The sequence below is a fragment of the Dipodomys merriami genome, unplaced genomic scaffold (assembly GCF_024711535.1).
Source record: "Dipodomys merriami isolate MVZ:Mamm:240054 unplaced genomic scaffold, mDipMer1.0.p SCAF_34, whole genome shotgun sequence".
Lineage (NCBI taxonomy): Eukaryota > Metazoa > Chordata > Mammalia > Rodentia > Heteromyidae > Dipodomys > Dipodomys merriami.
In genome coordinates, this window is record NW_027204937.1 from 13,282,648 (window position 1) to 13,294,695 (window position 12,048).

The 12,048-nt window shown below is 40.4% G+C and overlaps 1 protein-coding gene across 2 annotated transcripts in view; it reads left to right on the forward strand.

Annotated features, from left to right (window-relative positions):
• Window positions 1-12,048, forward strand: part of LOC138803409 (zinc finger SWIM domain-containing protein 5) — a 121,227-nt gene that overhangs the window by 94,869 nt on the left and 14,310 nt on the right. For both annotated transcript variants that reach the window (XM_069987371.1, XM_069987372.1), the window contains exons 5-8: window positions 4,903-5,082; window positions 8,732-8,908; window positions 10,355-10,501; window positions 11,200-11,337. In XM_069987371.1, the coding sequence (XP_069843472.1) occupies window positions 4,903-5,082; window positions 8,732-8,908; window positions 10,355-10,501; window positions 11,200-11,337 (642 nt within the window). The remainder of the gene's footprint in view (window positions 1-4,902; window positions 5,083-8,731; window positions 8,909-10,354; window positions 10,502-11,199; window positions 11,338-12,048) is intronic.

The following is a 12,048-nucleotide window of genomic DNA, read 5'->3' on the forward strand; positions in this document are numbered from 1 at the left end:
ACATTGTTTTATATAAATCTCATAATAACCCTGTATATTTATTCAAAAAAAAACAGAGATAGATACGGTTATTTCTGAAAACAGAATAAAATAAAGAATTACAAGCTAGGCACTAGTGGCTTATGCCTCTAATCCTAGCTACTTAGGAGACTGAGATCTGAGGATTGTGATTCAAAGCTAGCCTGAACTGTTTTTTCTAATTACCCACCAAAAATCCAAAAATAGAACTGTGGCTCAAGTAGTAGAACACTAACCTTGAACACAGAAACTCAGAAACAGTACCCAGGCCTTGACTTCAATCAAGCCCCATTACCAACACACACAAAAAAAGAATTACAGACCAACTGTCTCTGCTGCAATAATCAATAATCACACTTCCTAAAGTCTAAGAATGTTATATTATTATTCTGTAGTTACTGGTGAACTAATTATGTCCAGGATTATAGGATCACAAAGTGTTAACAACTTGGAAACTGCTCCTAAATTATTTTCTTAGTACACATGAAATTCCTTTCCAGAGCAAGACATTAGCATCTCCATAGTTTCTTCAGGGTCACACACAAGTGAATGGTGATTCTAAATGACTCTAAATGGAAACTCCTATCTGTCTGACTCTAAGTCAAGCATCCTTCTGTAACAGGTCCCTCAATTTTGTTTTGTTATGCCTTTTATTCCCCTAAATAAATTGCATGTTCCTTAAGAATTGACACTAGCGGGCTAGGCATGTGACAGTGGTAGAGTGCTTGCCTAGCATGCATGAAGCCCTTGGTTCGATTCCTCAGTACCACATAAAACAGAAAAGCCAGAAGTAGTGCTGTGGCTCAAGTTGTAGAGTGCTAGCCTTGAGCACAGAGGGGCTCAGAGACAGAGCCCAGGCCCTGAGTTCAAGCCCCAGGACTGGCAAAAAAAAAAGAATTTGACACTAGTCTTTTTCTTTTCTTTTTTTATTTTAATTTTTTATTGTTATTGTAAAGGTGATGTCAGAGGGTTTACAGTTACCTAAATCAGATGAGTACATTTGTTTTCATTTTTGTTTCTCTGGTCACGGGGCTTGAACTCAGGGCCTAGGCACTGTCCCTAAGCTCTTTTTACTCAAAACTAGTGCTCTACTACTTTGAGCCACAACATCACTTCAGATTTTTGAGTGGTTAATTGGAGATACGAGTCTCACAGGGACTTTTCCACCCAGGCTGGCTTTGAACCATGATCCTCAGACCTAAGCCTACTAAAGTAGTATGAGCCATCAGTGCCTGGCATGAGTACATTTCTTTTCGGATAGTGTCACCCTGATTTTTTAAAATAAAGGCAGTTACTTTCATGATAGCTCTCCCCTTATAACCTCATTTACCAGCATATTCAGGCTCTTTATTTTCTCCCACTGAAACTAGCCTTTTTGAAGTCTGATTGAAGCCTGAATATTGTAGAGTAATTTCTGTGTTGATCATATGATTGTAATGTGGACTTGGACCTTGGACTTGGACTTTTGGAACATAGATAGGTGAGAAGTAAGCAGAACTGTCTACCAGAGTTTTTTGTTTGTTTGTTTTTGTGCCACTCCTGGAACTTGAACTCAGGTTTGGGTATTGTTCTGAGCTTTTTTCTTTCTTTCTTTCTTTCTTTTTTTTTTAAAGCTCACAGCTAGCACTCTACCACTTGAGCCACAGATCCACTTCTAGCTTTTTGGTGTTAATTGGAGATAGGAGTCTCAAGGACTTTCCTGCCTGGGCTGGCTTTGAACCACAATCTTCAGATCTCAGCCTTCTGAGTAGCTAGGATTATAGGTGTAAGCCACTGGCTCCCAGCTTACCAGTGCTTTTTAAGTCCTTGTCAAATTCTTGAATTCATTATGAAATGCCTCATTTCTGACATTTTCATATCTAAGAAGATAGTCATAAAGCTTGTTCACCTAGGGATTTTTTTGGGGGGGGTGTCAGATAATGAGTATATTTCCTTTCATACAGCGTCATCTGTTCCCTAACTCTCAGTCCCTCCCTGCCATCTCTACCCACAAGTTGTATAGGTCACCTTCATCAGTGTCTAGTTAGCTCCACTGCTTCACTTTTTTACACTTTTCCCCTCAAGTTCTGGGGATTTTTTTGTTTGTTTTTGCTGGTCCTGGGGCTTGAACTCAGGGCCAGGGCACTGTCCTTGAACCTCTTTGTGCTCAAGGCTAGTGCTCTACCACTTGAGTTACAGAGCCACTTCCAGCTTTTTTGTTTGTTGGTTTGTTGTTGTAATAGTTTATTGGAAATAAGAGTCTCACAGGGACTTTTCCTTGCTCAGGCTAGCTTTGAGCCATGATCCTTAGATCTTAGCCTCTTGAGTAGCTAGGATTATAGGCATGAGCCACCAGTGCCTGGCTCGGAGAATGGTTTTCGCAAGCGTTTGTAGAGCCTAAAAATCTCACTACCTTAAGATCCTGAACTAGGGAAAATAGAAGTAACCAGATAGGAAGTTTGTTCATCTCCCACCTACAAATCTATTTAGTTATCCATGTTATACCTGTATGTTGTTGTCTTCTGTTAAAATCCATTAAGTATCTCTGTTCTCTTAAAGGGTAATCTTTACATACCTACTTTGAGTTCTATCTCCTTTCTATCTCCTTTCCTCAAAAACTTTGCTTCTGAAATTTTCTCCTTTCTCTAGCATCACTAATTTTTCCCTTTACTGTGTCATTGCCATCATCACACAAATATTCTATATCTTCATTCTCCTTCTCTCCCTCTTTCTTTCTCTTTCCCTCTTTTTCCTTCTCTCTCCCACTCCCCTCCCCCCAAATACTGGGGGCTTGAACTCAGGGTCTCTCACTTCACTTGGCCTTTTGTACTCTGCCACTTAAGCCACACCTCCACTTACACTTTTTTTGCTAATCAGAAATAAAAGTGTCTTGAATGTGTCCACTTGGACTGGCTCTGGACCTGGATTCTCAGATCTCAACCTCCTGAGTAGAATTATAGGCTTAGCCACTATCTTCAATCTCAAATTTCAGGAAAATGTTCCTCTGATGTTCCAACTATTCCCATACATCCATTTCCCAACTTCCCTATAAAGAATTACTTCTTGAAAAAGTTACCTCTGCCACTGGCTCACCTCTGTTCTCCCTTGAGTTCCAGATGAGTTTCTATTACACTGAAGAAATATGTCAAAATAATCAATAACTTTCATATTGCCAGATACAATGATTATTTCTCAGGTCTCATCTTACTTGACCTCTCAATTTGCAATAAAGTTGACTATACTCTTCTTAAATTATCCTTCTATTGGTTCCATTCAAGTACACCTTTTTTTTTTTTTTTTTTTTGGTCGGTCATGGGCTTGAACTCTAGGCTTGGGCACTGTCCCTGCACTCTTCAGCTCAAGGCAAGCGCTCTACTGCTTGAGCCACAGCACCACTTCCGGTTTTCTAGTGGTTTATTGGAGATAAGAGTCTCACGAACTTTCCTGCCCAAGCTGGCTTTGAACCGAGACACTCAGATCTCAGCCTCCTGAGTAGCTAGGATTACAGGTATGAGCCACCAGAGCCCGGCACCTTTTTAGTTTCCTACATTCCTTAGTACTTTTCTCAGTCTCACTTGCAGGCTTCTCTGCCTTTCCTCATCTCTGTATATTAGGTATCCCACTGAAGCCCATTTCCTGTTGATATTTTCCATGTAAGTGCTTTCTTTTATTCCTATGATTGAAAACACCATACAAGTGCAAATGAATCTCAAACTTACATCTTTAAGAATTTGGGGGATAGCTCAATAGTAGAGCACACATAAAGCCCTGAGTTTGATCCCTAGCACTACCAAAAAATAAGCTTATATACCTACCCTGATCTTTTCCCTCTACTCTATACTGTGCCAGTTGCCAGACACTCCAAAGGTACATCTCAAATTTAATATGGCAATGATAACATGCTTACTGTTCTTGCCAAAATCTGGTTTTCCCTTTGATGTTCTAATTTCAGTACACATTAATTAATAATAATTAATGGGCTGGGCACTGGTGGCTCATGCCTGTAATCCTAACTACTCAGGAGGCTGAGATCTGAGGATCGCAGTTCAAAGCCAGCCCAGGCAGGAAAGTCTGTGAGACTCTTATCTCCAGTTAACCACCAGAAAACCGGAAGTGGCGCTGTGGATCAAGTGGTAGACCCCTGGCCTTGAGCTGAAGAGCTCAGGGACAGGCCCAGAGTTCAAGCCCCCCAACTGACAAAAAAAAAAAAAAGTTTCACAAACTTTCCTCCCAGGCTGGCTTCAAATGGCAATCCTCAGAGCTCCACCTCCTGAGTTGCTAGGATTACGAGTATAAGCCACTGGCTCCTGGCTCCCAAATGGTTTTTAAACAAATTCATAAGGATCTAATTAATAAGACAGAAACTTTTTTTTCAGTACTGGGGTTTGAACTCAGGTTATCATGCTTGCCAGATAAGCTGAGCCACAGCTCTCAGCTTTTTTGCTTTAGTTATTTTTCAGATAGGGTCTCATACATTTTTTGCCCAGGGCCGTCTTTAGACCACAATCCTCCTACATTTTTGTCCTAGGTAGCAGTTTAAACATAACGCTGTTGTTCTTTGAGATAGGGTCTCACTAACTTTTCTTGGAGGGACTAGCCTCAAACCATGATATTCTTCTCTTTTATTCCCAAGTAGCTATGATTTCAGGTATAAACCACCATGTTCAGCTTAGAAAACTTATTCTCCCTGTTGATACTGATTTTATTGTTGTTGTTGCTCTTCAGTTTTGGTGCTGCGGATTAAACCCCAGGGTCTTATGCATGCTAAATATACACTATTACTACCCCTCCAGCTGCCATTGCTTTGGAAAGATTTTCTACTACCCATAAAGTAAATCAAAACTTTAAGGCTTACATATACATTAAAGGTGAGATTTCAATAATATGAATTGCTTTATTTTTTAGGAGCATTATGGGTATGCATAATTTTAAACCCACACTGTAAGCTGGAAGAAAAATCCTGTTGGCTACAGCAACTACAGAAATGGAGTGACCTGGATGTCTGTCCCTTAGAGGATGGAAACTATGGGCATGAACTGCCCAACATCACCAATGCACGTCCCCAGAGTGCCAGTCACAGTCCAGGTGAGACAAGTATACTTTTAGGCTCTTTGTGCCTAGAACTTCAGAATGTGGAACCTCAGAACAATGGTGACTAGACAGCCTTTGTGAAAATTGTCATCCTCAGTAAAAAAAAAAAAAAAAAGCCTATTGTTTTATATTAAAATATCTTAAATAAGTGTAAACTTTTGTGTTTGACATTGAGGATGCTGCTCTTTACATCTAAAATGTCCTTGCAGGACCTAGAATAAAGTTCTAGAGCTCTCCACATGATTCCTGTCTACTTCTCAGATTCTGTGTTTAGTGAATCTTAATCTCAGTTTGGGTTGATTTGGGTAGTCACAAGACCTAACTCAAGGGAGAGATTGAGAGCCTATGAAAACATAAGTATCAAAAAACAAAAACAAAAACATAGGTATCAGCAGGGCACCTGTGGCTCACCACTGTAATCCTAGCTACTCAAGAGGCTACTTAGGAGGATCAGGGTTCAAAGCCAACATAGGCAAAAAGGTCAGTGAGAATCTTATCTCCAGTTAACCACCAGAAAACCAGAAGTGGCACTGTGGCTCAAGTGGTAGAGTGCTAGCCTTGAGCTGAAGAGCTGAGGGACAGTGCCCAGGCCCTGAGTTCAAGACCCATGACCAACAAAATAAAAAAAAAACAAAAAACATTAAACATCCTACCAACAGCCTGTCTTGCTAATTCTTTCTTTCTCTCTTTCTTCCTTTTCTTTCTTTTCTTCATTTCTTCACTTTTTCTGTTGCTCCTTTCTATAAAATGAATGCTTTATTTGTGATATTTCTGTACATGTACACAGTATTACCTTTGAAGAAATTTACCATTGCTCCCCTCCCATCTTCCCCCACTTTTCAGATATCATTTACTAGGTTTCATTATTCTTACTCTGTATTCATGTGTGTATTTACGAGTACACACACACACACACACACACACACACACACACACACACACACACACACACAGTCACACATACACACCATATTTTCTTTATCCATTTATTGGTAGTGGAGTACCTCAGCTAATTCCATAGTTTGGCTCTTTGAACATAGTGCAGGACTAGCACTAGCATACATATACACATTCACATACTGCATTCTTGATGATTGCCATTCTGACTACAATAAGATAGTTTTATTTGTACTGTCTTTTTTACTAAAGATGTTGAATATTGTTGTTCTGTTTCTTTCTTTGTTTTTCCTCATTTTTTAATTATTTTATTTTTTTTGCCGGTCACAGGGCCTGAACTCTGGGCCTGGGCGCTGACCCTCAGCTCTTCAGCTCAAGGCTAGCGCTCTACCACTTGAGCCACAGTGCCACTTCCAGCTTTTTCTGCTTATGTGGTGCTAAGGAATCTAACCCAGGGCCTCATGCATGCAAGGCAAGCACTCTACCACTGAGCCCCTTCTCAGCCCCTTTCCTCTTTTTTTTTTTTTTTTTGGCAGTATTAGGGCTTGAACTCAGGGCTCACCATTGCTACAAAATTGCTCTGCCAGCCATGTCCTGGTGGCTCATGCCTGTAATCCTAGCTACTCAGAAGGCTGAGACCTGAGGATGGCAGTTCAAAGCATACCTGGGCAGGAAAGTCTGCAAGACTTAACTCCAATTAATCACTAGAAAACTGGAAGTGGTGCTATGGCTCAAAGTGGAAGAGTACTAGCCTTGAGCAAAAAGAGCATAGGGATAGTGCACAGACCCCAACCAAGTTCAAGCCCCATGACCAACAAAAAGAAAAGAAAAAGAAAGAAAAGAAAAGTTCTCTGCCAATTATGTTGTATCTTTAGCCACTCAAATTTTTTATAATGCAGACATTTAGTTAGGGTGATGTCCTGAAAACATTACATTGTTTTTGGTTTTTTTCATATATCTCAGTCTATAAATGTTGGTATTGGATTATTTTTTTTTCTTTTCTTTTCTTTTTTTTTTTTTTTTTTTTTTTGTCGGTCGTGGGGCTTGAACTCTAGGCCTGGGCGTTGTCCCTTAGCTCTTCAGCTCAAGGCGAGCGCTCTACCACTTGAGCTACAGCGCCACTTCCGGTATTGGATTATTTTTTGCCTCATTGCTTCTACCATTTTCTTTCTTTTTTTTTTTAAAGGGTCTCACATTGCCCCTAACCCAAGTGATTCTGCTTGAGCCTCCCAACAGTTGAGACTATAGACACATACCACCACACCACACTCAACTGTTTAATTTTTTTGTGGGGGGAGGGGGCGGAGGAGGAAGCAGTTAATTACGAACTTGAACTCAGAGCCTGGGCCATGTCACTGAGCTCTTCTGCTCAAGGCTAGTGCTCTACCACTTTGAGCCACAGCACCACTTCTGGTTTTCTGGTGGCTAATTGGAGATAAGAGTTTCACAGTCTTTCCTGCTGTCTTTGAACCAGGATCCTCAGATCTCAGCTTCCTGAGTAGCTAGGATTATATGTGTGAGCCACCAGCACTGGCTTAAACATTATTTTATTAGATATCATTCTATGTAAAAATATTTTTGCAGGGCTGGGAAGGTGGGTTAGTGGTAGAGTGCTTGCCTAGCATGCATAAAGCCCTGGGTTTAATTCCTCAGTATCACATAAGCAGAAAAGGCCAGAAGTGGCACTGTGGCTCAAGTGGTAGAGTGCTAGCCTTGAGCAAAAGAAGCTCAAGGACAGTGCCCAGGTCAAGTTCAAGCACCAGGACTGGCAAAAATAAATATAATGATGGTGATGATGATGATGATGATGATGATGATGATGATGATGATGATGATGATGATGATGATAGACACCAGTGGTTCACACCTGTAATCCTAGCTACTCAGGAGGCTGTGATCTGAAGATCATGCTTCAAAGCCATCATGGGCAAGAATGTCAGTGAGAAGCTTATCTCCAATTAACCACCAGAAAACCGGAAGTGGCACTATGGCTCAAGTGGTAGAGCATTTGCCTTGAGCTGAAGAGCTGAGGGACAGGACCCAGGCCCAGAGTCAGGCCCCATGACTGAAAAAAAAAAAAAGCTTACTTTGTAGTATTAGTAATTATTTTTTTCTGAAGCAAAATCACATATTAAGATTCAATGGGAAATCAAATTAATTTTTTGGCCATTTTGTCAACTTTTCTTATTGGGGAATAGGACTATAAATTTCTAAAGGTACCAGAATATACACAGCTTTAGCTCTTTTTCAACTTTTACTTAGTTACTTGTGGTGTTTGTTGTGTCTTGTTACATTTGTGCTTTGTGTCAGACAAAGTATTAACTCAGTATGTAGCCCAGGAGAGCCTGGAACTCATAATCATCCTGTATCAATCTCCTGAGTAATTCAGTAGAAACCCTTAATCTGATAAGGGTCATACTATAAATGATACATTATGGATTAGTCAGGGAAATTAGCTGCTTGCTTCTCTCTTCCTTTGACACATTATTGAGTATCTGAGCACCACTGCCTCTCCTAGCTTCCATGTGGCTCTGCGTACTAGTAGAAATGGGTCTTCAGTAGAGGAAGGCAACCATAGGTTTCTGTATAAAGGTTCACTCACCCAGTAAGGATGATACCTGGACACAATGGTTAGTCTCTCATTGCTCTCATTCTTTTCTTCTGGCCAGTCTCACACACTAAAGACTCAGGGCTTAGAATTTCAGATTAGCCAACATTGTGCTACTACATTTTTTTCTTTCCCCAGACACCTTATCCCAACCAAGGCGAACAGTGTTCACTAGAGCCATTGAAGGCCGTGAATTACACTGGCAGGACAGCCACCTACAGCGAATAATCAGCAGTGATATATATATAGCTCCTGTCTGCCAGCGGGAAAATGAGCAACTACTCTTTAATTCTCATGGTCAGCCACTGTGGCTTGGTAAGTCTAACCATATTCTACTATAAGAATTTCAGAGCCAGGTGCTAGTGGCTCATACCTGTAATCCTAGCTACTCAGGTATCTGAGATCTGAGAATGGAGATTTGAAGCCAGCTTGGGCAGGAAAGTCAATGAGACTCTTACCTCCAATTAACTTCTCAAAAAGCTGGAAGTAGAGCTGTGGTTCAAGTGGTAGAGCACCAGTCTTGAGCCAAAGAATTGAGGTACAGTGCCCAGGATCATCATCATCATCATCATCATCATCATCATCATCATCATCATATCATCAATAATAATAATAATAATTTCAGGGCCCAACATCACCTCATACTAGACCCAAATAAGCAACACCAGCTACAGTTTGGACAGTTTTCACACAACTCTTTTGAGGCTTTTACTACCAACTCAGGATATGTATTTGAAGTATAAGCTGTTTGCCTATGCATTTAGCTGAGTTACAGTAAGTTCAAATCAGAATTAATATACTGTCCTCTAAGCTTGGGGAGGATAAAGGAATGAATTCATCTCAAAGTATTTTTGAGTATTAACAGAGCTATTAGACATCATTTTACACTCTAATTATCAACAGTTACCAAACAACATTATATTCTCTGAATTGTACTTTTTGCTTAAAAAGTACTAAGTTAAAAAACTTACCTTGGGGTGGGGGGAGATGGGAAGGGGAAGGGTAAACAAAGGAGGAGGCAACAATGCTTGATAAGAAATGTACTCATTATCTTGCCCATGTAATTGTAACCCCTCTATACGGTATTTTCACAATAAAAATAAATTAATTAAAATTTTTTTTTAAAAAACTTACCTTATTCTGTAACTAGGACACACTCTACATTTGTCACCAAACTTGTCCTTTCCTCTTTCTCCTCTTCATACTTTATAGTAGGATAGAACTGTTCCTTTCTGAGTTTAAGACTTCCTCTGAAATAGTTTTGTGGCTTATTATCATTCTGCCTTTGACTTTGTTACAGAACACCCACTCCAAAATAAACATTCTCTTAAAAATACTCATTTTCTATATAGATTTCCATCATTTTTGTCTAGTTTCCTACTTCCATCCCTCTCCCCATATTTTTGTCTTTTCCAAACTCTTGTTGAATCTTTAAATATCCTTGTCTCTTTCTTAAAAGCTTTGGCAAACTGTGCGTTACTATCTGAAGTTCCCTGTGATCAGTATTCACAGATACTGCATTTTATTTAGTGTGTATTCCTTCTATGCTATACCTTTACACTGAGGCTTCAAAGTAGTTCTTTCAAGGTAGTACCTGTGACTTTTTTATATTTTTGAAGATAAAATATAATTCCTGTTATAAAGTAGAATATATAAGGTTGAATTTGAGGAATTGGACTAAATACAAACTTCCTTTGCCAAGCACGAGTTCTTCAGATTTGAAATGTTAACTAAATCAAGTATTTCTTTCTTACCTGGTAGAGCATGTGCCTACAGCTTGTGCTCGAGTTGATGCCCTGCGTTCTCATGGTTATCCAAAAGAGGCCCTCAGGCTCACAGTGGCCATTATTAATACTTTGAGGTTACAGCAGCAGCGGCAACTAGAAATCTACAAGCATCAGAAGAAAGGTATAGTGATCTAATTTATTTAAGACTACTGATAATAAACAACCTCAAGGAATAGACTATTAACCTAATTTTCATTGTCATTTTGTGGCAGAAGCTGGGAAAATCCAAGTAATTCTGTCTTCTATGGGGAATACCTTCAAATCTGTATGAATCTCAGTTTTATCATATGTAAAATAGCATGATACTTGTCTGACTCTACCATACAAATGAAAAGCCCATTAAACTCTGGTATGGAAAGTCCTTCTTAAGCATATATTCACATAATATACAATACCAGCAGTCAATATAAATTCATACCACAACACCTTGAAGCTGGCTGAGAGCTATAAGGTCCTATTACCAAAAGCAAGTCAATAAGGGGAGCTTTTTCTTTCTTTTTTTTTTTTTTTTTGTTGGTTGTGGGGCTTGAACTCTGGGCCTGGTTGCTGTCCCTCAGCTCTTCAGCTCAAGGCTAGCGCTCTACCACTTGAGCCACAGTGCCACTTCTGGCTTTTTCTGCTTATGTGGCACTGAGGAATCGAACCCAGGGCCTCATGCATTCGAGGCAAGCACTCTACCACTGAGCCACCTTCCCAGCCCAAGGGGAGCTTTTCTTTTACTCTAGGGTCAAGGTCTGAATGAGACTGATGAGACCAAAGCTGGAAAAATGAATAATAAACCTCTATTATTGTCTAAAACTTTGAACCTCTTATTTCCAGAACTGTTGCAGAGAGGAACCACAACAATCACAAACCTGGAGGGCTGGGTGGGCCACCCTCTTGATCCTATTGGCTGTCTGTTTCTCACTCTGACCGAGGCCTGCCGCCTGAATGATGATGGCTATATGGAAGTGTCAGGTACAAGAGTCAACCCAAGAAGCTAGGACTCCACTAGCAGTCCTCTCTTCGCTGTAAAACTCAGTTCTACCCCTCTTGAAGCCCTTTTTTTCCATTTCATTCAAAGGATACCTGCTTCCTCTCTTTCCCACTTTCCTTCCCCTCTTTGGTCTGACCTTGTCCTGCTTTCCTATTTTACCTTATCATCTTCCTTGGATCTCTCTTTACTCTACCGTGAATGCCTTAAGAATGTAGTCCAGGGCTGGGAATATGGCTTAGTGGTAGAGTGCTTGCCTAGCACACATGAAGCCCTGGGTTCCATTCCTCAGCACCAAATAAACAGAAAAGGCTGGAAGTGGTATTGTGGCTCAAATGGTAGAGCACTAGCCTTGAGCTAAAGAGCTGAGGGACAGCGCCCAGGCCCAGATTTCAAGCCCCACGACCAACCAAAAAAAAAAAAAAAAGTAGTCCAAGGGGAATAAAAAGGATTATAGGAAGTTCAAGAGTCAGAAGCCAGAACTTCAGAGCAATCTGGAACTAGGCAAGAACTTTCAGGAAGAATGGGTATGTCCACAGATATAGTGGCTCATGCCTATAATCCAGCTACTTGAGAGTCAGAGATCAGAAATACTATGATTCGAGATCAGCCCAGGCAGAAGAGTTAGTGAAACCCCTATCTCAACCAAGAGGGACATGGTAGTTAACATCTGTCATTGCCTGTTTAGGAGGGCA